Source organism: Liolophura sinensis, chromosome 1 (assembly GCF_032854445.1).
Source record: "Liolophura sinensis isolate JHLJ2023 chromosome 1, CUHK_Ljap_v2, whole genome shotgun sequence".
In the NCBI taxonomy this organism is placed as follows: Eukaryota; Metazoa; Mollusca; class Polyplacophora; order Chitonida; family Chitonidae; genus Liolophura; species Liolophura sinensis.
This window is the reverse complement of record NC_088295.1, coordinates 13,922,986-13,949,036: the sequence shown is the minus strand read 5'-3', so window position 1 is coordinate 13,949,036 and position 26,051 is coordinate 13,922,986. Positions and strand designations below refer to the sequence as shown.

Here is a 26,051-nt window from a genome sequence, read left to right as displayed (position 1 = left end):
CCGTTCAAGTCATATCGACAAAGAGGGCTTCTGTCACAAAGAGGCAATACCTAAACATTACCAAGCTACGACTGAAAGCATCAGGAAGCATAATGCCCATTTTTTCGTCCGTTTCAGGGTCAAAATACAGGCAGACTGAAGACAATTGTTGTTTTAACGTTACATTTACATATGCATCACTGCGAAACCCAAACAGTGTGTAGCGGTAAATGTACGTCACCGTTCACGATAAATTAATATGTGACAATAAAGACAGAAAACTAACGCAGAATATAAACTCTACATGTTTTATTTTGTAAGAAAATATATTTGTTACAAAGAAATAATTATCAGGAGATTTTTATAAGGAAATATGCACAACTTATTATAAAAACATGCACGGTAACAGAATGGAGAATATAGCGAGTTAGTAAAAAGCTGGAAACAAATGGACTCATTCCCAGTTAGTCACAAAACATCTCTCTCTTACATATGTAAGGGTGTATCAACCGTACATATATAATATGACACATTTTGCGAAAAAATAGAAAGTGCTTGTCGATTCTGACACGATTAAACACAACAACACCCTTTTTAAAAACATATGATAAACACCTGATGCGGGTCACAGATTCGAGCCAAGATTTCTTCATATTTCCAGATCACATTCCCCCTCAAAAATATTTTACCTCACAGAGAGAGAGGAAGCTTAAAAGCCAGCATCATGATAGAAGGAAACCGGGTAGAGACCGACGGAAACACACGACCGTCCACAAGTGCTGACTATACACGCTTGACCTGTATGGATACTGGTTAGATGTTTCTATTTCATATCGGCGGACTTCAAAATGTCTTCATCTTTTCTTGAGTGCACATACTTGTGCGATGCGAAGTTAACGGCTACACATGAGTGCAGGATACATTTGAATTTGAAATCTTAAAAACAGTTGGTTTGTGACATGTATATATAGGAAGATGATTTAACTGGTCCCTAAAATATATTCTACCTTAATTAGCGGAAACTTATGAAGGGCCAAATTAACATTTTTATCGATATCACTAATTCATTTATTGATATTGATATCGACAAAAATATTTATCGATATCAATAAGTATTAATCGATATCAATAAATATTTATCGATATGGATAATGAATTATCCATATCGATAAATGAATCATCGATAACGATTATTCATTTATCGATATCGATAAATAAATTAACTATATCAATAATTCATTTATCGATATCGCTAATTCATTTATTGATATCGATAAATATGACTATTTATCGATATCAATAATTCTCGATTAAATGTTAATTTGGCCCCTGATAGAAACTTAGTGGAAGGGTCGGACGAGGGGATAACTATGTTCGTCTTGCAATATCACAAAACTATTCTGGTCAGACAAATGTTCCAACCGCTTGAAACGTAGTTTAATTGTTAAAGGGAGACTAGAGGAAATTCAAGTCTGCTATGCAGTAATCAAATGTGGAAGGAATGACAATCTTCATGTACCGGTAGATTTACCTATATATAATAACAGCGTACTGTTTTTTTTCTTTTGTTTTATTTATTTTTTTTTTTTTGGTTTTTTTTTTATCCCGTTGAAGTGTTTTTGGTAACGGTAATAATGAATTAAAGAAGTATGCTACAGGCATCTACTTTTACACATGGGTATTCCAGAAATGTCAAATCCTCGACAGTTAACCATAATAATACCTTACAAATTTTTATTTGTTCATAAAACATAAAACTGACAAAAACACAAGCATTAAAAGTCTTTGTAATCCAGTTCTCATTGCCAAAGAAAATACTAGCATGAGGTATATATGAGGTCAAATGAAAGACTATTAAACACTTTCGAGGAAAGTAGTTCGGTTTGTTTTTAGACTTTCTCTGTCCAGTAAAATACATTTAAAACTTTCAATTCTAAGGTGACATTCAAAATGCATATACATATAAAGCCGCGAATGCACTAACAGAATTGACGTTGAAACAAACTATTTCAAACACAAATATGGAAGTGATTTCATTAATACCCGCGAAATTCCAACATGCAGACCACAGTAAAATCCGTTGTTTTGATAGCTTTTTACCGAGTTGGAAACATGTTAAAAATAAATCGAACTATGTTCCTGGACTTTGTTGAATGGTCTTTCGTCTGATATGCATTAATTTTAATGTTTTCTTGGCCTTTAACGTACTCTCAGAAACCTAGGGGAGGTAACTCTTCAGATTTTTTGTCCTTTCGCTCATCGATACAGGCACACGATTTGACGATGGGTTCGACATCTCGTCGTCGCGCAGGCAAAGTCTCGTACTTCTGCTTTCATCAACTAAAAACAAATGAAATTGAATAAACAAATCACCGGGTGTATGATAATCTGCGAGTTATCAAAGCGCCCTACAACAGTTTTCTGCCTTAATTCTGAAACTGATCTTTAACAAAGGTCTTTCGACTTGTTTGTCATTTAGAATGAATGATAATGGCTTAACGCCACATCGGCAATATCTCAGCCATCTCGTTGCGAGTTGTCATTTAGAAGATGATCATGTAGATACCTGTCATTAGATGTTGTGGATTCTACATAGGCCTACTCAACATGAATTTACCGCACATTTTGAATTTCTTTTTTCAATTTTCTTTGAAAATTCCACAGATATGTAGTTTAACGTTATATGCTTACAATGTTGTATCTGTTGCAGTTGTAGTCATTTTGCGCCCCTCGACAGTGCCTCTCCCGCCGGGACAAATTCCGACCCTCACTCCCCCACGCATGCACAAAGGCGTACACGTCTTCCTCCTACAACAGCAACATGACGTCTACAGTATGTCCTACAATATTTGCCTGAAAATCATAACCTTTCTCTTTCTGTTGTTATTTTTTATTGACAGCCAAGAAAAGGATAACGATAATATATGTCAATGATATACCTTGACTCTCGAGATCGTGGCATGGATAGTAGGATATTACGCCTAGTTTACCTTAGGGCTGGTATGTTAGGAGTGGTCTCATACGCACCAGTGTCATTTTTCCGAAGTTGGTGTTGGTGTTCTGTGGCCCAGGGTATTCCTCCCCACACCGGATGATGTAGTTGCTCCACTTCTCCAGTTCGGCATTCCAGTGCTACAACAAACACCACAAGTGTGTAAGTAAAGTACACGGCAACGTGCAGGCCTAAACCAGTTGCAGATGAAATGTAACTTGGCTTGGTAACTTGGTATTTCTAACTGATCCAGATAATAGCCTACTCTTAGGCTTGAAACATTAACTCAAACTGAAGTTTGTATGTTGGCGTTATCATAAATGTTCTGATGCTATAGAAATCTGAACCCAGTATGACGTAGTGACATATGTATGTTAGACGTTCTTTGTAACTATCTAAGTTTTTATTTTTATCATGAAATTCTTATTATCAAAGCCCTTAATATACAAATAAAAATTCTTCAGTCCAAGATAAATTTATGATCCTGGGACCATTCTTTTCATATTAGATTCTGGTGATACGTGGCGTATGCTATGCGTTTGATGAATGGCTTATTAATGACAGTACGGTATTTATATGGTGTTACATGGTGTGCTGTCTAGTGTATTAGTTAATGTATCCACAATTGGAACAGTGTATATTTGTGTTGTGCTGCTGGTTTCGATGATGGGATGTTGTTATCTGTTAGCGATATTAGGTTTGACGTTAGGTTGATGAGTTGGTGCTATCTCTGTGCTGCCGGTGCCTGCTGTATTAGTGTATTCTGATGGTGGGATGCTGTTGTCTGTTTACTGTGAAGTCTGGGTTTTGGTGCTATCTTTTGATGGTGCCAACCAGTTAGCTGGTTATGCCTGCTGTGTTTGTGTATTCTGATGGTGGGATGCTGTTGTCTGTTTACTGTGAAGTCTGGGTTTTGGTGCTATCTTTTGACGGTGCCAACCAGTTAGAAGGTTATGCCTGCTGTGTTTGTGTATTCTGATGGTGGGATGCTGTTGTCTGTTTACTGTGAAGTCTGGGTTTTGGTGCTATCTTTTGATGGTGCCAACCAGTTAGCTGGTTATGCCTGCTATGTTTGTGTATTCTGATGGTGGGATGCTGTTATCTGTTTACAGTGATGTCTGTGTTTTGCTGCTGGTTTTTGGTGTATTGGCGTTTTCCAATGATGGAATGGTGTTCTATGTTTATACTCGTGTATACATCATATATTAGTGTATTCTAATGTAGTAGTTCTGACTGGTGAGTTGGCTTGACGTTTCAAATCCCTGGCACACATGTACATACAATTCGGGGCAGATTCCGTTCGTCCCGCATAAGGTTATGAACAGATATCAGCTCGTACTTTTCCGTTTGGGTCGTGTCACCTGGAAAGCGGTACAATGAAACATGTTTAAATCACACAGACCAACATCGTATATACCAACAGTTTGTACTATGGTGGTGTAAAATGAAACAATTTCCGGACCATTCTGGGTAACAACATAACACATACATTTGTCATCAAACAGCACATTACAATAGATGCACATATCCAATCAAACATCATTTTACGATAGATGTAATCATATCCAATCAAACAGCATATTACAGTAGATGTACATATCCAATCAAACAGCATATTACAATAGATGTACGTATCCAATCAAACAGCAATACCGCGCAATGCTCAGAACGGTAACTGGGACCATAAATTATACTGCATATCACAGAAGACAATCCGCTTTGTCCAAAAAAAAAACACAGAGGAATGAACAGATTTCAACAGTAGTATCATGAGTATATATTTGCGAGATCCTAGTTTGCCGTGCTCTCTGAAGTCATCCAACAGAGCTACGGAGTATTGTCGTATTGTTCACAAACAGGCTTAAAGGTCAAATATATTCATACCTTAGTGTTGATAGAGAGTATCTTGCAGCGTTTGCGACGATTTTTTTCCTTTTTTTGTGATCGCACAAAGCAAAATGGTGGAGCGCACGACATGAAACCTTCAGTTTTTTTCTGAAAGATTCTAAGCCTATATCGTGGACAAGACAGCGGAAGCCGACATTTAAACTTATGGTGTTACCTGAATGGAGCCACTGGTAAGAGGGGTTTGTCTGTGGCCTGGGGTTGGGGTAAGGAGAGGACGAGCTGCGGCGGCACTGACACGAGCACACTCTGTTATACTCATCCCTGTAGCTGTACTCTCGATCCGTGTAGTAATCATTGGGCACTCTCCGCTGAGCTCGCTGGGCGGCAAGGTGAGCGAGGTGAGCACGTCGGGGATCATGTTCTGGCTGAGTGCGCCTGGGATCGCGTTGCTGGCGGCGGGAGTGCCGCTCGGCCTGGACACGCCGTGCATGCTCCTCCCGTCTACGGCGCTCGAGGTCTTTACGTCTCCTCCTCAACTCGTATTCGCGCTGCAGTTGGCGTGGATCCCGTGCTCGCCTGTACCTCAGATCATTCGGGTACCCTCTCTGGCGATCGGCGGCAGGGGAGTAAGCTACTGGTCGACCCTCGGCATACATGTAGGCGGGATTCTCTGTCCAGTTTGGATCCTGAGGTAAGAATTCCTCCTCAACCAAGTCTCCATCATCCTCACCATTGGGACCACCCGGGGAGTCAACAGGTCGTAAGTCAGGCTCGCCGTACCAACCGACTAGAAAGAATAGTAATCATCAAAACAAACTATTTCATTTCCGTTTTCTAGGGTTCGCTTTGTTTCGAAGACTAGGACAGCTAAACGACTAAAATATCAGCATATTAAACTTGTACACAGGGACGTATAACAAAGATTTATTTGACTGATCTTTTACGCCGTACTCAAGAATATTTCACTTATAAGACGGCGGTCAGCATTATTTTAAGAGGAAACCGGGCTGAGTCCTGGGCAAACCCACGACCATCCGCAGGTTTCTGTCACAAATGTAATACAAACTCTAACAAAACACCACTCACTCTGTTGGTCATTCTCGTTTATACTTGTTGCTCTATATATGACCAGGTTAACACTGAGATATTGTAGAAATGGTTGCAAATTTCGTTTTGTATGTCTCACAAAATAACAAACTAGGTCTATTTTCAAATCTAATGAGTATGTTCAGTTGTATACTATACCTCCACAGAGACTGTCTCTACAGCTCGTTCCTCTGGGACACTCATCGCATGCAATACCGGTTTGGTACGGGAACTCTCCTACCAGATTCCCTCTGCAAACAGTCATCGTTATTATCGATGGTTATTGCTATTTTCCCCAAAAATGGCATTGTGATTGAATATATTTTTACTGAATATAGACAGCACAGAAAAATGTCGTTATTTTCTGTATAGCTCCATGGTTATAACAGTGAAGTCTCCGTAGTGATAATAATGCAACTTGTGCCATATTTCAATGATTACACCCGTGGAACGTTTATCTTTATATGGACCAGTCCTTCAGGATGTCTGGTAAGCAGTGTAATACATTAGAACGTGACATGTAATGTAGGTTTACCTGGGAGCATAGAAACAAACAAGAAGGCTGACGCCTTTTAGTGTTTGATAGCCGTTGAAGAGTCGCCCACATTTGTTGATGGCACAACCAACACTATCCGTGTTTGCCCACACAAGCTAAACAAAAAAAAAACACCCAATTTTTTAATGTTAAGAAAGAGACGTAAACATGTACATACACAATTGATTGTTCACAAGCAGTGGATTTTACCACGAGCATTATCTCCCTTGATGGACACATTTGCCTTGAGAACTGTCTCCCCTTACTGGTATGTTATAGATAAAACTGAATGGAAATCTTCGTTCTCCAGTTAAATAACATTTAAAACGTTGTTTTAGTCATGTTGCGACGGTATCAGCGTTGTAACAGGCCAATCTGAAAAATGATATATGTTATTGTGTTGCATGGCTGATGACGTATAGTCACCACATAGATAAGAGATAAGGTACCCTTCATCCAACCACGGTATTATTGCACCGCGGGACAACATCAACACAAGCTGGTCATTGTTGTGCGACATGTGAGACAATACAACCAATACAAGTTTTAAAGAGGTTTCCGTAAGAACGGAAAATAATAATGCTTTCTGAACCGGTTACTCAGACAGGAATCTGCTACAAAATTAAAAGAAAGGCTAAATAACGGACCATTCCCATTAATTATACTTCCTAAAGAAAGTGCCACGTTAAACCGAAGGCACACATTCATACACTCTAAAGAGGAAAAGAAATTAATAGCATATAGCTCAAAATCGTAGACCATGATTGCCACGTACAAAATGAACGGTAAAGTTAGCCAAACCAAGACAATGGTAATTATTATTTGGTCACAACCTTATACAATGGCAGTCATATTTTGTGTGAATAAGCACAGGGTGATACCAGGGATAACAGCCGCCCTTTGCCAGATACCTGGAAATACTACTGTCATAAAGCCGCATAAACAAGCAATATGTGCAAGCATACGTGTATGAAAGAACACTTATCCATTCAGGAAGATTATAGTCTCACTGGAAGTGGCTGGATTGGAAAAACTCAATTTACCACACAATGAAATGTTCATATTGAAGGAACCTAACCTGTGTGTACTGGCAGGTATCGTCACAGCGCTTCTCAAATGGCCGGTAGTTGTACAGCTCTCCCTCGTCATACCACGTCTGAATGGCATCAAACAGCGTCCTCTGAGCATCGTTACTAAGGCCTATAAACAAGTTCTCTCCGTACTTGGAATGATGCTTGTGATTATGTCTTTCGTACGAACACCATTTGGACCAGTAACCGGCCTTGTCTGCCAGCTTGGTATCCCAACTCTGTGAAATACAGTATAGGCCTATGTAAATATCTTTTATGTTACATTGTAGATCATTATCAGTGCATAAGCGAAACCTGCAATCATCGATACGTACAATTAAAGGAATACCTTGATTGAACATTTACAATTCTGAAATTAGAATTTAACATACTGATTACTGATACTGATTTTTTAAGCTGATAAGGAAGATCAAACAGTCCTTACACCTTCCCCGAAATTTTGAATCCCAAGCGCGTTTTTTCTGTACATTCAACCCATTGTTGGCTGTTTACATTTTTTTCCAAAAAGAATCCATAGTTACACATGCATAATTATTAGTTTACTGATTAGGCCAATTGTAGCGATGGAGACGAATTTGTTAACTAAGTCGTCTAAAGTTTTAGTGTTGAATAATGCACATGTACTCATTTATTTATTTATTTATTTGATTGGTGTTTTACGCCGTACTCAAGAATATTTCACTTATACGACGGCGGCCAGCATTATGGTGGGTGGAAACCGAGCAGAGCCCGGGGGAAACCCACGACCATCCGCAGGTTGCTGGAAGACCTTCCCACTTACGGCCGGAGAGGAAGCCAGCATGAGCTGAACTCACAGCGACCGCATTGGTGACATGTACTCATTTAATACATATGTAATTAAAACTCACGCAACGATTTGCCATGGAATCGCTTTTTTTTCGTATTTAAATGATAAAAATACATTTTTATTAAATTGTATTTTTTTAATACATGAATTCTGAAGCATTTGAGTTTAGTGTATTCTCTTTGAATGCTATATCTTGAATGCTCTCTTTGTCAAATGTTAGAAACTGTTACTTCAAGATTAGATTAGTATAGTATGGTCACATTCCCCTGAGAGGCTGCTGGGTCATTGCAACGTGCTGGCGCGCTAATCCCCTGGGCCACGGAGGCTTCCCGTTTAATTATTTAATACAACTTGTAGGATATATTGAGTATACACATATATAAACGTTCTGTTATTCATTTGGTAAATTATGATTAAAACCTTTGTGGGTTTTATTCCTTGGTTGCATAGTATTAATTACCCTTCTCTTGGGAGCAAAGATACTTATTTGGGGACAAGATGGATTATATTCCGTAAAAAGATGAAATGAAAGATGAAAGGAACATTTGAGTATCATACAGTTACACTGCGTTCCTTTATCTGGAATGAATGAATGAATGATTATGGCTTAATGCCACATCGGCAATGTCTCAGCCATATCGTGGCGAGCGTACATTTGGAAGTATTGGCTCATTTTATACCAGTACGTTTGGTACCACGTAAGTTTATTTCATGAGCTGAAAGATTACATCTACACTCACGGTGGCATTAACATATATTCTCACTGAATGTGACAGTCGAGAAGATAGTAACGCGATTCTGGGAGGTAAGGTAATGGGCTCCGAACAAAGATGAGGTGGCCCATGAAAATCGGGGTAATATTCCTGGTCCTATCCCCGACGGAGGATAATCATGCCACCGGAGAGCAGGGAGCTTCCCTGCCCACTGACCTCAAACTAACCACATAGATAATTCACGAACATTACCCGAGCAGATAAATGATGGTGTTGCTTTGTTAGCTTCTCACACAACACCTTGTTCAACAACCATGAGATCGCGTACCTGTCGAGCCGTCAGGCAATTTGACACGCTCACAATACAGATGTAACACAGCGCTTAGGCTAATCATGCCAGGTATATATTCAAAAATTTGTCAATGTCATTTACAACCACAATACACAATTTTCTTACATGTGGTATGAAGGTGTACCTCTCAAAGCTCTGAACAAACTGACTTCAATTAGATAACTTTCGAACAAAAATAAGACGTGCACGTTTCTTAACAATTCGCCGTAGGTGAATACCTTAATTTTTTTAAAAATTTTATCTATAGCGTTTGATGTTGTTGTTAGGCCTACATATTCATACGGAATAGCCTTTAATTTATGAAAAATATTCTACTTAAAATTATTCATTTTTTATTCATTCATAAGAACAGCGTAGACGGAAAAGTGATAATTGACGTGAACGGCAATTGTACCTATATATCCCTGTACCTATATATCTCTGTAATTTATACACGTACTATATATCACTGCACAGATGATTTGATATATGGAAGACAAGAAAACGTACACAGTGAAAAAACAACACCTTGACAGCTTTATTTGTTCCACCACACTGATTTAATGGTCGCGAAACCGGAGATATGAACTATCGAAGAAATCAGACGCGCTTTCTCTAGTTACGGTAATCCCCAGTAAGACGATATTGTTGATCTTGTGGTATCGGTGTTGAAGCTGGTCGAAAGTTTAAAGCAAAGTACTTCAGGTTGGCGTCACATTGTGTGTTTACGTGAGGTAAAAACCCCGGATGACAATCCCCAGCGTAATAACGCAAATGCCAATGCATTCCAGAGGCCAGTTTTTTTTACCTTATAAGTGGAACCATTGTTAGAAGGAGCTCCAAAAGGCAGTGTTAAGTAGAGTTTTTGACATTTCACGTTATCAAATATCCTCTGCCATGTACAATTATTTTCTCTCAGCATTTCTTCTTTGGGATGCTGCAAGTATTAAACACGTAAAGGACAGCTATCAAAAACATATCAACAAAACTGTCTGTGTGAAAGTTGTCGCTGTTTTTTTTATTTATTTATTTTTTTTATTTTATAAATTTGTATGGACACATCCACAAACTTTCACAAAACTGAATGCATCAAGGTTTGTCAAGGATGCTGGACAATTTAGGTGGTCTGAAAAGGAGCTCTGAGTGCCGTGGCTTGAGTGACACAGGCCTGCCATAGACAATGAGCCCTGGGTGTGACCACCAAACGCGTCAGACTGTCAACGAGACTACACGTTCTCACACCATCCAATACCTTGTCAAACTGCAGCGTGATTAACCAAAGAAGCTGACACCAGCCATGAAAGAAACATAAGCCAATGATGAGTGCTCTAATCGGTCCAATAAAATCCGAGCAGTTAGACACAGACTTTGTCCTAGCACATGGATTGAGTGACAAGGGTATAAAGTCTATCAACCGGAAGGATTGGGGCATGGGTCACATTCTTGTGACGCGTGTTCATCTTGCTGGATGAATAAAAAAAAACTGTACAAGTCTCAAGGCGAAATTTTATGAACACTTCACACTGCACTAAAATTTCGTCGCATCATATCAAACCCTGATCTGCTACTAGGGATTTAAAAGGAAAGACAACACTAGACCGAATGCATATATGCTTCCGCCATCGATAAAGTATTCCATAGGCAGATTATAAAAAAAGTTTTTATTTTCGTCATGTTGCACATCCGAGATACCAGTTCAAAGTATATAACCTAAACCACACACATTGAGACAATCGACAGCGCCGCCAGTTATCAGTTTTAACCAGTTAGGCGCGAGTTATTTCTAAAAACCCGAGAACCTGTCAACCAATTGGGCCAGATCATGTGCAGGTGGATCCCTTGATTGCACACGGACGACATCTTGTCCAACTGGGAGCTGCCGTGCATGAGGTATGGCACTGACTTCCCCTTCAGAGTATAGGAGGTTGACAGGTGGTATGTGGAGAAGGGTTCAGGCTGTCATTCAGATTCACGGCGGATACACCCGATATTGACGTAAAACGCTTTGGGAGATACCAAATGACGTTTTTCTTGAGTAATTTCAACCACTGCTTCAACACTGCTCACTGCTCGACCATACTTGTAAATCAGTTGTTTCACATTAAAACCATTGAGGATAGAAATGCATGTGTGTTATCATTAAAACACATGGGTTCCAATCATTTTGTCTTTTTTGATTAGCCAAATTGTCACACGGTTCACAACCAATGACGCCTTTTTGATACAGAAGAACATTAATCGCACGTGCACAAAATCGCCACAGTGAAAAGCGGGGGGTGGGGGGGTGCTTAATTAAGTTCTTCGTGTATTCTTAGTCATAGGCGATGGTGTACTCCGAGCAATTCTCCACGCATTAACCTCACCGCCATCACATTAGTTAAACCTTCACCAGATGTGGGCTACACATCAATGAAATGAATAACATAAATATGCAATGCAATTTATTTATAAACATAAATATCCTTGATATATCATATAGTTTTTCTCATCCTCAAGTGAGAACATTCTAAATTATGAGACAACGGATAGGCATATTTAAACGGATTTTCGTTTCTATTCGATCCAGCGTTGTAGACACGGAATACTTGTCACTATTGTTCTCATGTTCATAATTTCTGATAGCCTAGAAGCGGACACCGCACTGATGGTATTCTGTACCTGCTCAATCCCCTTCGGATGAGATGGGAGTGGTTCTCATGGTATTCCGAACCTGTTCAACCCCCTTCGTATTAGATGGTAAAGGCTCACATGGTATTCTGTACCTGCTCTATCCCGATCGGATAAGATAGGAGGGAGTTCTTGTGGTAATCTGTACCTGCTCTATCCCGTTTGTATGGAATGAGAGTGGTTCTCATGGTGCTCTGTACCTGCTCAACTCCGTTCGGATAAGATAGGAGTGGTTCACACGGTATTCCGAACCTGCTTATTCTCCTTCAGATGAGATGGGAGAGGCTCACACGCTATTCTGTACCTGCTCGATCCCGTTCGTATGGAATGAGAGTGGTTCTCATGGTGCTCTGTACCTGCTCAAACCCATTCGGATGAGATGGGAGTGGTTCTCATGGTATTCTGTACCTCCACAATCCCCTTCGGATGAGATGGGAGTGGTTCTCATGGTATTCTGTACCTGCTCAAACCCATTCGGATGAGATGGGAGTGGTTCTCATGGTGCTCTGTACCTGCTCAATCCCGTTCGGATGAGATGGGAGTGGTTCTCATGGTATTCTGTACCTGCTCAAACCCATTCGGATGAGATGGGAGTGGTTCTCATGGTGCTCTGTACCTGCTCAATCCCGTTCGGATGAGATGGGAGTGGTTCTCATGGTATTCTGTACCTGCTCAAACCCATTCGGATGAGATGGGAGTGATTCACATGGTGCTCTGTATCTGCTCAATCCCGTTCGGATGAAATGGGAGTGTTTTCACCTGGTGTTCTGTATCTGCTCAATATCATTCCTACGAGATGGGAGGGGAGTGGTTCACATGGTGCTCTGTACCTGCTCAATCCTCTTCGAAATTAGATGGGGGTGGTTCACATGTCCAATCTCGTTCGGATGAGATGAAAGTGTTTCTCATGGTATTCTGCACCTGCTCTTTGGTCATTTATTTTACTGGGTTTAACTTCACATTCAAAATCATTTCCCTTACTTTTATAAAGGAGGTCGTGTATATGGGTCAAGTTAAACAGATTGAGGCCTGAGTAAAGCATCGACTTTCGCCGAGCACCTACCATATCTGTTCGCTTATAATCGCAACCCATCCGAATACGACTTCATTGGTCAAGGAAATGAACCAACGACCCAAACCTATCCAACCATAAAGTGCCCCCCATGTCCAAGCCACAATCCAGTGTGGAATGCACACTGGACAGTACAATCAGACCCAAGGCATAAACCAATATAGGTATACCTTGCAGATAAACTGTAATGTGCAGCCTGATTAGAGGCAAAAATCAATATGGAAACACCAAAACTGTAAAGCCCACACAGATTCGAGGGACAAACCAATATGGAGATACCTCACAAACCATAAAGTACAACCACACCCGTGGCACAAACCAATATTGGGGCACCTCACAAACTGTAAAATATAACCAGACCTCAAGGCACAAATCAATACAGGGACAACTTACAAACTGTAACATACAACCAGACTTGAAGCACAAACCAATATGGGGACACCCCACAAACTGTAATGTACAACCCGACTCGGGGAAGAAACAAATATAGAGACACCCCATAAACTGTAATGTACAACCAGATCCGAGGAAAAGGCAATATGGGGACACCTCACAAACTGTAAACCACAATCAGGCTCCGGGAACAAACCAATATAGGGACAACCCACAAAATGTACAATAAGACAAGATCCGAGGCAAAAACCAATGTGGGGACAACTGGCGAACTGTGCTGTACAACCAGACCTCAGGCACAGACCAAAACCGGAATATGGATACATCCCTCAAACTGTAAAGTACAACCAAATCCCAGACACAGGTCAAAACTGTCAAGTGCAATCAATATTAGCAAAACCAATATCAGAACATTCCGCAAACCGTAAAGTACAACTAGACTCGAGGTATAACTCTATATAGAGACACCCAAAACTGTAATGTACATCAACACCCGAGGCAAAAACCAATATTAGAACATTTCGCAAACCGTAAAGTACAGCTAGACTCGAGGAATAAACTTGTATAGAGACACTCCACAAACTGTGAGGTACAATAAGACCCGAGGCAAAAACCAAAGTGGGGACAATTCGCGAACTGTACTGTACAACCAAACCCCAGGCACAGACCAAAACTGTAAAGTGCAATCAAATCCGAGGCAAAACCTATATTAGAACATTCCGCAAACCGTAAAGCACAACTAGACTCGAGGAATAACCCAATACGGATACATCCCTCAAACTGTAAAATACGACGTTAAACCCCCAAGCACACTCACTCAAATTGTAAAGTACAACCAGACACAGACCAAAACTGTAAAGTGCAATCAAACCCGAGGCAAAAACCAGTATTGGGACAACTCGCAAACTGTAAAGTACAATCAGACAAAAGCACAAATATGGCGACACCTCACAAACTGTAAAGTACAATCAGACCCGAGGCAAACATCAATTCACAAACTATTCTGCACAACCAGACCCAAGGCACAGATCAAAACTGTAAAGTTCAATCAGACATGAGGAACAAACCAATATGGGTACACTCCACAAACGGTAAAGTACCATCAGACCCGAGGCAAAAGCCAGTATGGGGACAACCCACAAACTGTAAAGTGCAATCAGACCTGAGGCACAAACCAATATGGAGACTCCTCCCAAATGTAAAGTACAACCAGATTTAAACAAACCGATATGGGGACGCCCCACAAATAACATTCTGTTACATTCTAACTGCAGTTTGTAGAAAGTTGAGAAGGCGTTTTATTATTTTTTTCCTATATATATATATATATATATATATATATATATATATATATATATATATATATATATATATATATATATATATATATATTTGAAACACGGAGGAGTATATATATATATATATATATATCGAAATTTTAGCGAGGTTTAAACGTACCGTCTTTTACTTGCACTTTACAGTTTTGGTCTATGCCTGGGGTCTTTTACATTGCAGTTTTGTAAATTCTCCTCACCAGGGGATCTTTCTCTATTTCTTTAAATCTTCAAATATATATATATATATATAAATATATATATATATATATATATATATATATATATATATATATATATATATATATATATATATATATATATATATATATATCGAAATTTTAGCGAGGTTTGAACGTACCGTTTTTAACTTGCACTTTACAGTTTTGGTCTATGCCTGGGGTCTTGTACATTGCAGTTTTGTAAATTCTCCTCACCAGGGGATCTTTCTCTATTTCTTCAAATCTTCAAATATATATATATATATATATATATATATATATATATATATATATATATATATATATATATATATATATATATATATATATTTGAAGATTTTTATATATATATATATATATATATATATATATATATATATATATATATATATATATATATATATATATATATATATATAGATATGTGTGTGTGTGTGTGTATACAAGTTTCACACACATTTATCATCAGACTGACAAAACAGCTTACAAAGGGCAGTTTTCTCAGGAATCAAATAATCATTATTGATTGGCACATAATAAAATCAATGAGAAATGTATAATAAAACCTCTTATGCACAGATGATAATGTATATCACTACAGGCTACCATTTACCCAACTTATATGTTAATTTTTGAAACACGGAGGAGTAAATGTTTATACATAATAAACATTTACGACCAGACCACAACTTATCAACAACAGGAGAATATGGTAGTTTGAAACTTGAGAATGAGTCACTGGTGACTCTGTATCCTCAAAAAACGCCAGGTGCGGTGAAAGGCAAAGGGGTTTCTTAATAATTATTACTATGTTTTAAATTATTATTGTAACAGAGATCGTTGTCACATCACCAGTTAAGGTCAGAATGTCGAGCGATGTTTGTACTTGTGTATACGATACGTGCCAGATAAATGGGAGGTAGGGTGCAATATTTTTCGAAACTACCATAGATGGTAAGAACAGCGTATGGTAGGTAGTTCGTGGGGGTCTCTGAAAGCTAACATCTGGGTCACTGGCGGGATATTAACGGGATAGCGCTCAGAAAACAGGACTTCTACTCATATCACAAATAAATTAATTTGGGTAAAGTTTGTGTTTCACTATAGCCCAATCTAGTCAGTTATTAAAGGATTGGTAACTTATGCAACAAAGCATGATGTGTGATTCATACGGTTGTATCATCAGTATTATAAGAAACTGGAGATGAGTTAAAAGACATGCAACATGGTATCGAATTAAATTAGGCCGCTTCAAATTTCATTGAATTATGAGTCAAACATCCAATGGTATATTAGTGTGTGGAGACAATTTGCGCACTAATATGTTCTTGAGAAGACTTCAAACAATCAACATCTTAGCTTTGAATCCCTTGATAGCTCACCTATATCACCCCAGTAAGCCTGTTCATTATGATCAGGTGTGAAATGCATCTGTTAATAACACCTGATTGTCGTTGATGGATAGAGGCGATGATCCCAACTCGTGAACCCGTAGAAAGATACCCATTGAGCATACATTGAAGGTTTTTTATGTGTGCATTGAGTTGCCTCTCGATAACATTCAAACATACGTAATATTGTAGATCGGTTGATGGTAACAGCTTGCGGAAATCCTCAACGATTATGGGCGTTCCATGCACTGGTCCAGTGTCCTCAGTATATCCAGTGAGTTTTCTCAAGTGTTTATATACGTCCCGCGTAGGTGCAACATTTAATATCACTTCACATGAGGGGAGTAACACAGTACTAAACAGCTCGCTTCTGTATGTAAACAGCATAATCATCTCTCCTATCTGTCTCTTCACCTGTCTGCAAAGCAATGGGTTAACAGCCAGTGAATAAATTCACACACTTTTCCTAATTATATGAGTGATGTGGTTTGAGGATTATAAGCAGACTTTTTCTTAGACTACCGGTCGGTTGTTTCTATCAAATCAGGTAGTGCAGTGTGTGTTGAAAGCATTGATTCCTGTGTCTTTCTGTCGGTATGGTTATCACTTCTAACTGTCACAGGTTAACGTTGTTATGGACATCTGTGAGCTTGTATTACACAGTCACCCCCATATAGAGCCGTATACAATAGTGTTAAGATGCCGTGCAATCTCTTTGACGCTTTGGTGCGCGCCGTTATCCGAGTCAATCTGGAGAAACCCACGCAGGATCAAGATAGACGGGTGACGTTTAACAACAATGTGAAAACATCTAGTCAAAAAGGCGATCAAGTGCGCCAATGAACAGATTTCTCGATAATATACACATGTTAACAAGAAAATAATGTGCGATCTCAAGCTCCGACACACGACCATTTCATAAACGCAACTTACAATGTGGAACAAGACGAACACCATCCCCCAAAACAAGAACAACAAAAAGAGTTAGCTGTATGTGCTGAGAGACATGTGGGAACCTTCTTATCGTAATTGTACGGTACAGAGATCATACAGTTAGACGAGCACATTCTTCTTGAAGAACAAAAAAATCACTGGTTGAATTCCAAGTCAGACGTCAACTAGAGAAATCGTTTCATTCGGTATGAAAGCTCTAGAGGTTGAGCCTCATTTAAAACCTGTGCACAGAAATGACCAGTGTAGCACCGCCAGGTAGTAAACAGTACAGTTATACAAACATTAATGCTGTAAATGGAAATAAGAAAGGTGTACATTTCATAAGTTTGTCATTTGGAAAGCTGGCACATCCCCCTGAAGTTTCTGATTGATGGTTGACTTGACTGACAACTATTGTAAAATGTGAATGTATACAATTTATGACATACAAAAAGTAGTCTTTCAACTACATAGCAATGGAAACAGCTCGAAATGACACTAAAATCTCTATAAATCTTTGTCTTTGTGACAGTAAATGTATACACTTGTGTGACGTCAGCATCTCACAGAAATAATTGCTCTTACATACACCATGCAGTTATAGCGAATTCATTTCAGTTCTGATCTCTAACATTTATACATGTAATTTGCACTTGTCTTCTTTGTAAATTTAAATGGAAATTACGACCAAAATGCTTTCAGTCTGCACAATGAAGTAGTCACAAAGGTGTGTTTGTTCATTTTCATAAATATCCCTGTCAACAGTGTTGACCGTTTCAACAAGTACTGTCGTTGGCAACTTCTTAGAGGTGCGGCTTTAAATATAAAACGTGCCGATATACAAGCAGAGCTTGTCTTCTTATTTCATTAAAGTGTGTTTGTGTTGTGTTTTTATTATCTATAACATGTCATATTGAACTTGTCACTGACTTTGGCACACATAGATTTAAACAAGCAACGCCTCTTTAATCGTTAATGTGGAATGCAGGACGAAGAACCTGCTTAACAGCATGTCTATTTCATCCCTGTCAGCTGTGTGTTCGTGCTAGCTGGTAACAGCAAATACGATTGAATGTATGTGATAGTTTGTTTCTGGAGGTTGCTTCTTGAAGCAGTAGTATGCCTGACTTACTGTTCTTCATTGCATGGCCTAATTCAGAGTGAAGGCATGCGTTTCAGCGCGCATCATGATTATTACACTTGCACCAATTATTAGTTACGGTGACCACCATGACTGCTCGGCGTATAAAACAACAGGCTTATTTTTGGATACGCAATGACGCTCAACTTTACGATGGTATTATTTTCTCCGATAACAACAGCGTATAATGAAATGAGTGCAGTGAAATTTTGCAAGTGTGGCTACGTCCAGATTATTTCCCCACACGGGCGTCCCATCCTCAAGGGTATTAGAATTACAGCCTCTAGTTTCCCTTCCTGACCACTCTGTACACAATACTGGGCTATAACCTGAACGACGCTTCATATATCCTTTGCAAAGCTCTTCTTGTGGTCAGTATCAACACAGCTGATGGCTTTTCTGTGCTATCCTAAGATATATCTATATTTTATACCCTTTTCATTATAAAACAATACTATTTACCACATATATGTCTGATACAGAGGGTATAACATGCAATATATATATATATATATATATATAAACAATAGCCCAAACTTGACCTAGTTACGAGCAAAACAACTTAACATTCAACTGAGTCCTATATGCTGGAACCCCTCTTGTCATCGTTTGAAGAAAGTGCAAAAGAAAAAAAACAGACATCGTGGAGACCTGTTTTAATCTCGACTACGAGGCTGTGGAATTTAGACAGGACGAATGTCACATTAAGCATACATGTATTTGAACATATATGCACATTTACCAGTTTCAGATATATGTTAAGTACCACCTTGTATATGAAGTTGTGTGCTGCCGCAGGACAGACGCTGATTCCTGGGCCTCCACACAAAAACAACAATTTATGGTATATTCAATTCTCAAATTCGTCTCAAATGTTCTCATCTCAAACTGTAAAATTTGAAATAACGTGCTGCTATCTCAAAGCTCATTATGTCCTCTACCTCTATATTTAAAACGTATCTCAACTAGATATACACTGTTCTGACATGTCCAGCTAATAACAACATGCCAAGTATCATCAAATTTAAACGTGGAAGCCGATGCACACGTTGGGTTTCTAGGTTTATAGTATCGCGTAGGTCAGTACATTAAATCTTATTGGGCCTATCGTAACAAGCAGCACTATACGTTCCAGTTGTTGGTCTGTTCTACCGTATATCAAAATGTTAGATCTACACGGCCATGCTTTTTGGATGTGCCATGCCTTGTGGGTCTACATGCTCAACCTTTCTTTGTTCATCGCACAACACAACCTTACTCATCAATCTTTTTCTAGTTTTGCGAGTAAAACCTTCTGGAGCTTCTGTACAATTTATGCATATCTGTGTGCGAGCGTTAACAGATTCTACTGAGATCCTGGGCTTCGTCTGTTGAATGACCAGCAAGGAATGTCGCATCAAATGTGTCACGGTATGTCTATACAAACAATCACACATAACCTCTTTCGGTCTCGTTGCCCTTTCTCTTCCTCCTTGGGCAAGCAGGGTAATTGTTACACCTACCTACGTTTTCACACACAGGTCACGATTTTAGCTTGGTGCCGCATATAAGGGAGTGTCAGATTTGTACTGTAATTTTGTGTGTGGTAGTTTCTGATCGATACGGTTGATAATTCAAATTATATTTTTTGGACCAAAAAATAATGCAGGCATCTTGTTTTTCTTTCTCTTTACTCTTTCAACAATTGTCTCATATGCTAGCATTTATTGATTAATTTCGTCCCTTAACAGCCTTGGTGATGGAAATTGGGTTTAGCACAATGGTCATTGTAGATCTTTGTTCTGCCTGCAAATAGAGGATGTGTTTCTCGTGATTGGTATATATAGTTGTGCTGTATGGTAGGACATTGTCTCATTATAAGCAAAACTACACTTTTCCACTCACCATTTCCTTCATATTGGATGCTGGAATTTTGCGCCGGAAGGAGTTGTGCATGTCGACCACCATGTCTTTATATATGTCCAGATCCACTAACTTTGCACCAGACCGCGAGAATGTCAGTAATATTACCATACATAGCGTAATAATGTTTAAAGCAGAGCATCTCAACAAGCGAGTTTGGGTTTCCATGTCGTTGGTTGACCTAAAGAGACCAGCTTTGATATTGCCGCTTGTACACCTGTCCGACGATGTCACCTGTGCACAGAACCGTTGTCTGTCCGGGACACTGACGGACTCTACCTGTCCTTTACCGCCACAGATTTCTACTCAAACCACTCTGTCTTTTATATTCTCCTCTACCCCGAGAGTTACCTAAATGACGGCGTAAACTGACTGAGCTGAGGAAGCTCGCGTCTATCTTGACGTATGTCATTCATTTTAGCTCGACGCACGCCCACTTTTTAGTCAACCTCACTTTGTCATACTTGACAGCCCTCCGAGAATAACCCTGTTCTCTGTCACCAGTCATATCTCTCTACATCACTGTCACATTCATACCTGAATCGGCTGTTGGTTTCAACTCATTTGATTACAAACTTTGTCAAATTTCATCCATAATCACAATGGTCTCGCAGAAATTAATGCATAGTATCCTGTAACAGAGGCTAACGCTACAAGTAATCCTCACAGTGCAATATAGTATGATACGGATTTTTTCCTGCCAACTGATTCTTGTCGTGACTATTACTGTTTATGTTTGTGTCCACTTACGGTATACCTCAGATTAAAAAAGTGTGTGGCTGAAAGTATACCCACTTGAGCATTAACCCTTGGAATATCACAGCCCAACTGCTGTTATATACCTGATATACGAAAGATCTCAGATATACCATGAGGCTGAACTGATATATATGTCACATTGTGAACTGTTATATCTGTTGCACAGAAGAAAACCTCAAATAGACCATGTCTCTGGTTTTGTCTATCTGTCACACGGAAGAAAATCTTAGACAGACCATAAATCTGGTTTTATCTATCTGTCGCACGGAAGAAAATCTTAGATAGACCATAAGTCTGGTTTTGTCTGTCTTTCACACGGGACAAGATGTCAGACAAACCATAAGTCTGGGTTTGTCTGTCTGTCACACGGGACAAGATGTCAGACAAACCATAAGTCTGGGTTTGTCTGTATGGCATACGTGGCATATTTTTACAAGGTAAAATATCTGATATCACAAGGCGTTGTTTTTACCTATGACACGAAGAAAGATATTTGTGATACCTTTGTTAGACAATAACTCTGTTTTTTCATATCTCAGATGTTTTGTTCATATGTACAAAGCATGTAATGGGTAAACCACAAGATGATTATCGAAAACGGTTTAGTATAAAGCGAAAACCCTTAAATATGGATTTTATTATTAGTTTTCGTGATATCTAGATATCTTGAAAAAGAACCTTAAGAAAAATATGTTGTAAGCGCGTGAAATAACCGTTAAATTTAATAAAAGTTTTAGTGATAGCATTTCCTGCCACTCTTAATGAAAGCTATTGGTCTCTCGTAACACCGTTTTTTTAACTGACAGGCCCAAAAATAGCTGAGTCGTTAAAGGAATAAGCCATTACCTTCCAATGGCCAATGAACTTAACCACGCACCGTCTGAGTCCGGCGGTGGCAGAGTCGACGTAGACATGTCTGTAATACTGAGAGTCACTCGTGCTCCCGCCGCCGACATGCACTACTTCATTCCCTCAGATCTCCCAAAGGTTATGTAAATGACACTTACTTCAGATCTACCAGATAGTTAACCTTAGATAAACTGGCTCGCTTGAAAGCTGGACTTGCGCAGCATATTCGTTAGGATTTGTGGGATAGGCTATTAAGCTGAGGGTGAAGAAACAAACACAACTATGCTTTCGTGTTCACTTTGCAAGTGTATTGAGCATAGTGCAATAAAAGATCGCAAATGGCTTTACAGATGAATTCAGGACAGGTTTCGTAACCTACATGCCCATCAAGGAAGATGTCAATGATTGTTCACATTAGCCAGTAATGAAGCATACCAGCAAACCAGAGAACGCCTGACGGTTAACGTCACATAGGCGTAAGGCTACATCTGTCATATCGTCTGTGACCAGCACACCAGAGAACGCCTGGCCGTTACAGGAGAACAAAATTTAAATATCAAACAAATACAATTGAAAAGAGTATGCATTTCCTGGCAGGTTCATGCCATAAAAAATGTACCTCAAGTTTATAAATTATAAATAAAGTCAGCGCCAACATCCGCCGTGGGCGATTCCATTTTGCCGGAGAACTGAAGTCTTCTGTGTTAGGAGGAGAATTGACGTCGGAAAGCGCCGAAGTGCAGTTCGTACATTTCCGGTAGAACTCTTCTTGCCAGAAGGTAGCAAAGAGTACAGTTCGCTTTCCGCTTGACGATCGGGAAACCGGAATGTTTGATGTAGGTTCCGGGTTTCCACGACCAAGCTGACAGTTTAACGACTCTCATTGGCTGAGAGGCAACACACCCCCAGCATAAATTACAGGGTGTTAAAGATGGAGGACGCGGTGGACGCGATTTATGCCAGCTTTACCATTTTCAGGTTTTACGTGTATAGCGAGGAAAAATCGCAAAATTATGCAGCAGGCATCACCGGATAGAAAAAAATGTGCTCTTTTCAGCGTATAGTGTCATTTTTTAAAGTTTTCTTCTCCTTTAACGTCACATAGACTGGCCAGCACACTAGAGAACGCCTGACCGTTAACGTCACATAGACATATGGCCACATCAGTCATATCGTCTGTGGCTAGCACACCAAAGAACGTCTGACGGTTAGCGCCACAAAGACATATGGCCACATCGGCCATATCGTCTGTGGCTAGCACACCAAAGAACGTCTGACGGTTAACGTCACATAGACATATGGCCACATCTGTCATATCGTCATATCTATCTGACGGCTAACGTCGGATAGACATAAGGCTACATCTGTCATATCGTCTGTGACCAGCACACCAGAGAACGTCTGACGGCTAACGTCACATCTGTCAAATCGTCTGTGGCCAGCACACCAGAGAACACCTGACCGTTAACGTCACATAGACATAAGGCTACGTCTGTCATATCGTATGTGGCCAGTGCACCAGAGACCGTCTGATGGTTAACGCCACATAGACATATGGTCACATCAGTCATATCGTCTGTGACTGGCACACCAGAGACCGTCTGACGGTTAACGCCACATAGACATATGGCCACATCTGTCATATCGTCTGTGGCCAGCACGCCAGAGAACGTCTGACGGTTGGCGTCACATAGACATATGGCCACATCGGTCATATCGTCTGTAGCCAGCACACCAGAGAACGTCTGACGGTTAGCGTCACATAGACATATGGCCACATCTGTCATATCGTCTGTGGCCAGCACACCAGAGAACGTCTGACGGTTAGCGTCACAAAGACATATGGCCACATCTGTCATATCGTCTGTGACCAGCACGCTAGAAAACGTCTGACGGTTCATGACACAAACACGTGAGGCTTCATCAGTCTTATCGTGGTCAGCACACAAGAGAACGACTGAAGGTTAGAGTCACATGCACCTAAGGCTACATCTTCTCGTTGCTATTGCACTATTTATTAACAAGGAATAAAGGTTAACGCCACACGGACATTGGGTTATATCGTCTACATCAGTCATATCGTCTGTGGACAGTGTGCTTGACAAACAATATGAGGAAACATTGCGTGCATACTCTAATACGAGTATTCAAACTATAGTGCTAGTAAGCAAAGAGATGCCTGATGATGAGGTGAATGACTCTGGGGACAAATTTTGAATTTTAATCAGCTTGGTCCGATTTTATCAATGATGAAAAAAGAATATGATAACAAATACATGTGCAGTATATGTCGGTAACTGCTGTGTGTGAAAAGGATGATAATAGGCTAATGTAGTGATTTCTTGCTATCAACACTGAGCTGGGCATACAAACTGTCATCATGTGATGACTTTTGTGATAAATGGTGATGTTATTCAAGACGATAGTTAAGGGCAATATTAATTCCAAAGACATTGTAGGGAGACAATATTCAGATTTACTTCAACAATGTGTATAGCAAATTTGTGGGATATGTGAGACGAGGAGGATACTGCTAACAATGATGATAAATATGACGGATATGTTAGAAAAGATGATAGAGCTCGTTACAACGGCAATCACTGGACATATATGATGACAATAATGATGTACGCTTCCAAGGATCAAGTGACCGCTCTGCCCGGCAAATATAGTTTTATATTCAGACGACACAGTCAACCTTATCATACCTAGTTGACCCATACATCCCATTTCTGCTGACTTCGCCATTTTTTATCTGTTTGTCATGTTCTTACATAGCGTGCGTCAAAAGTTGATTTATTAACATTCAATAGTACAATCGCTGCATTGAGCGGTTCTTGCTCTCTGTCAGTGACAACAGATAACTAGCCTAATCCTGTATTAGAACGCCAGTCACGCCACGAAGTCGTATGTCAGTGTCCATCCCTGACGGACATGTCAGTAACCTAAACACTACCACAGTGCACTTTCAAAATAGAAACACTTTCCCTTATAGCTTGTTTTTCGTGTTTCTGTGCTATCACTTAAAACAATTTTACGGGCGTATTACAACTCACTAATTGTTTTTTTGGCCTCCACCCTTAATGTTCATTTGTCAAGGTAGTTCGCCCTGCATTATTTACATAGGTAAACGGCATACTACAATATGTTTACATGGTAAATTCTAATCAGTTTTCAGTACAGTAATATAAAGACCTCTGATTGACTGACTTCATAACTGAGTACATGAACTCATGTCAATTAAATACGCACAGTTTGATGTCATTCGAGTTTGCACTAATAGTGGGTTACAGAATTGATTGCAGCTGTTGATTCTTGTGGACACTTTCAAATAGAAGACTCCATTAAAATCCGCGAAAGAACGTTAGAGGTGTCTGTATTACACCTGTCTTGGTGACTACAGGACAACAATCATGACCATGCAGGCGCTGTGGCGTTATGGTAAATTGGCTGGACAGTCATTTTTTCCTGGTTGTGTATAATAGTGAGTGTTAAGCCTCCATTTAGACACTACATAACCGGTATTTACGCTGTTCTATTTTATCAGAGGTGGCAATTTCAGTTTGAGAGAACAACCCACAGCTCGTAAAACGTACTCAAAGATACAGCAACCTGACGCCTCACATGGGATTGGTTAGTAGCTTGACGAAGCTGTACTAAGGCAAGATCATGTTAATTATACTGTTGCTGTGTAGTCAGATAGCTTATGATTATACAGTGATTTGAAGTTCGCGCACCGAAGAAACCACAAGACGGTATAAGCCTATATATTGAGTCGGTAATGCCAGATTTGCCGTAGGAACAGAGCCACATTGTGTAGTCTACTAATGTGCTAATCGGTTGGTGTTACTGGTTGATTGTGAAAGAATACTGACGGTTAATGGGCTGGAAGGTGTGGGGCTTAACATGTCGTACATTACGTAGCCAGTCAGCCGATCGTTTACCTGCTCGTCACACACAGGTATGTGGTCCCAGCAGTTCCAACACCAAATACAGAAACTATACG

The 26,051-nt window shown here is 39.7% G+C and overlaps 1 protein-coding gene across 1 annotated transcript; it reads right to left on the bottom strand.

The window, feature by feature from the left end:
• Positions 1-1,662: 1,662 nt before the first annotated feature.
• On the bottom strand, positions 1,663-20,691 carry LOC135465784 (uncharacterized). The gene is made up of 9 exons (XM_064743166.1): positions 20,420-20,691; positions 7,519-7,749; positions 6,441-6,556; positions 6,065-6,156; positions 5,034-5,606; positions 4,253-4,332; positions 3,007-3,111; positions 2,671-2,787; positions 1,663-2,319 (listed from the first exon to the last, which is right to left on the bottom strand). Exons 1-9 carry the CDS (start codon positions 20,603-20,605, stop codon positions 2,236-2,238), a joined length of 1,584 nt encoding a protein of 527 aa, XP_064599236.1. The 5' UTR covers positions 20,606-20,691; the 3' UTR covers positions 1,663-2,235.
• Positions 20,692-26,051: the final 5,360 nt, after the last annotated feature.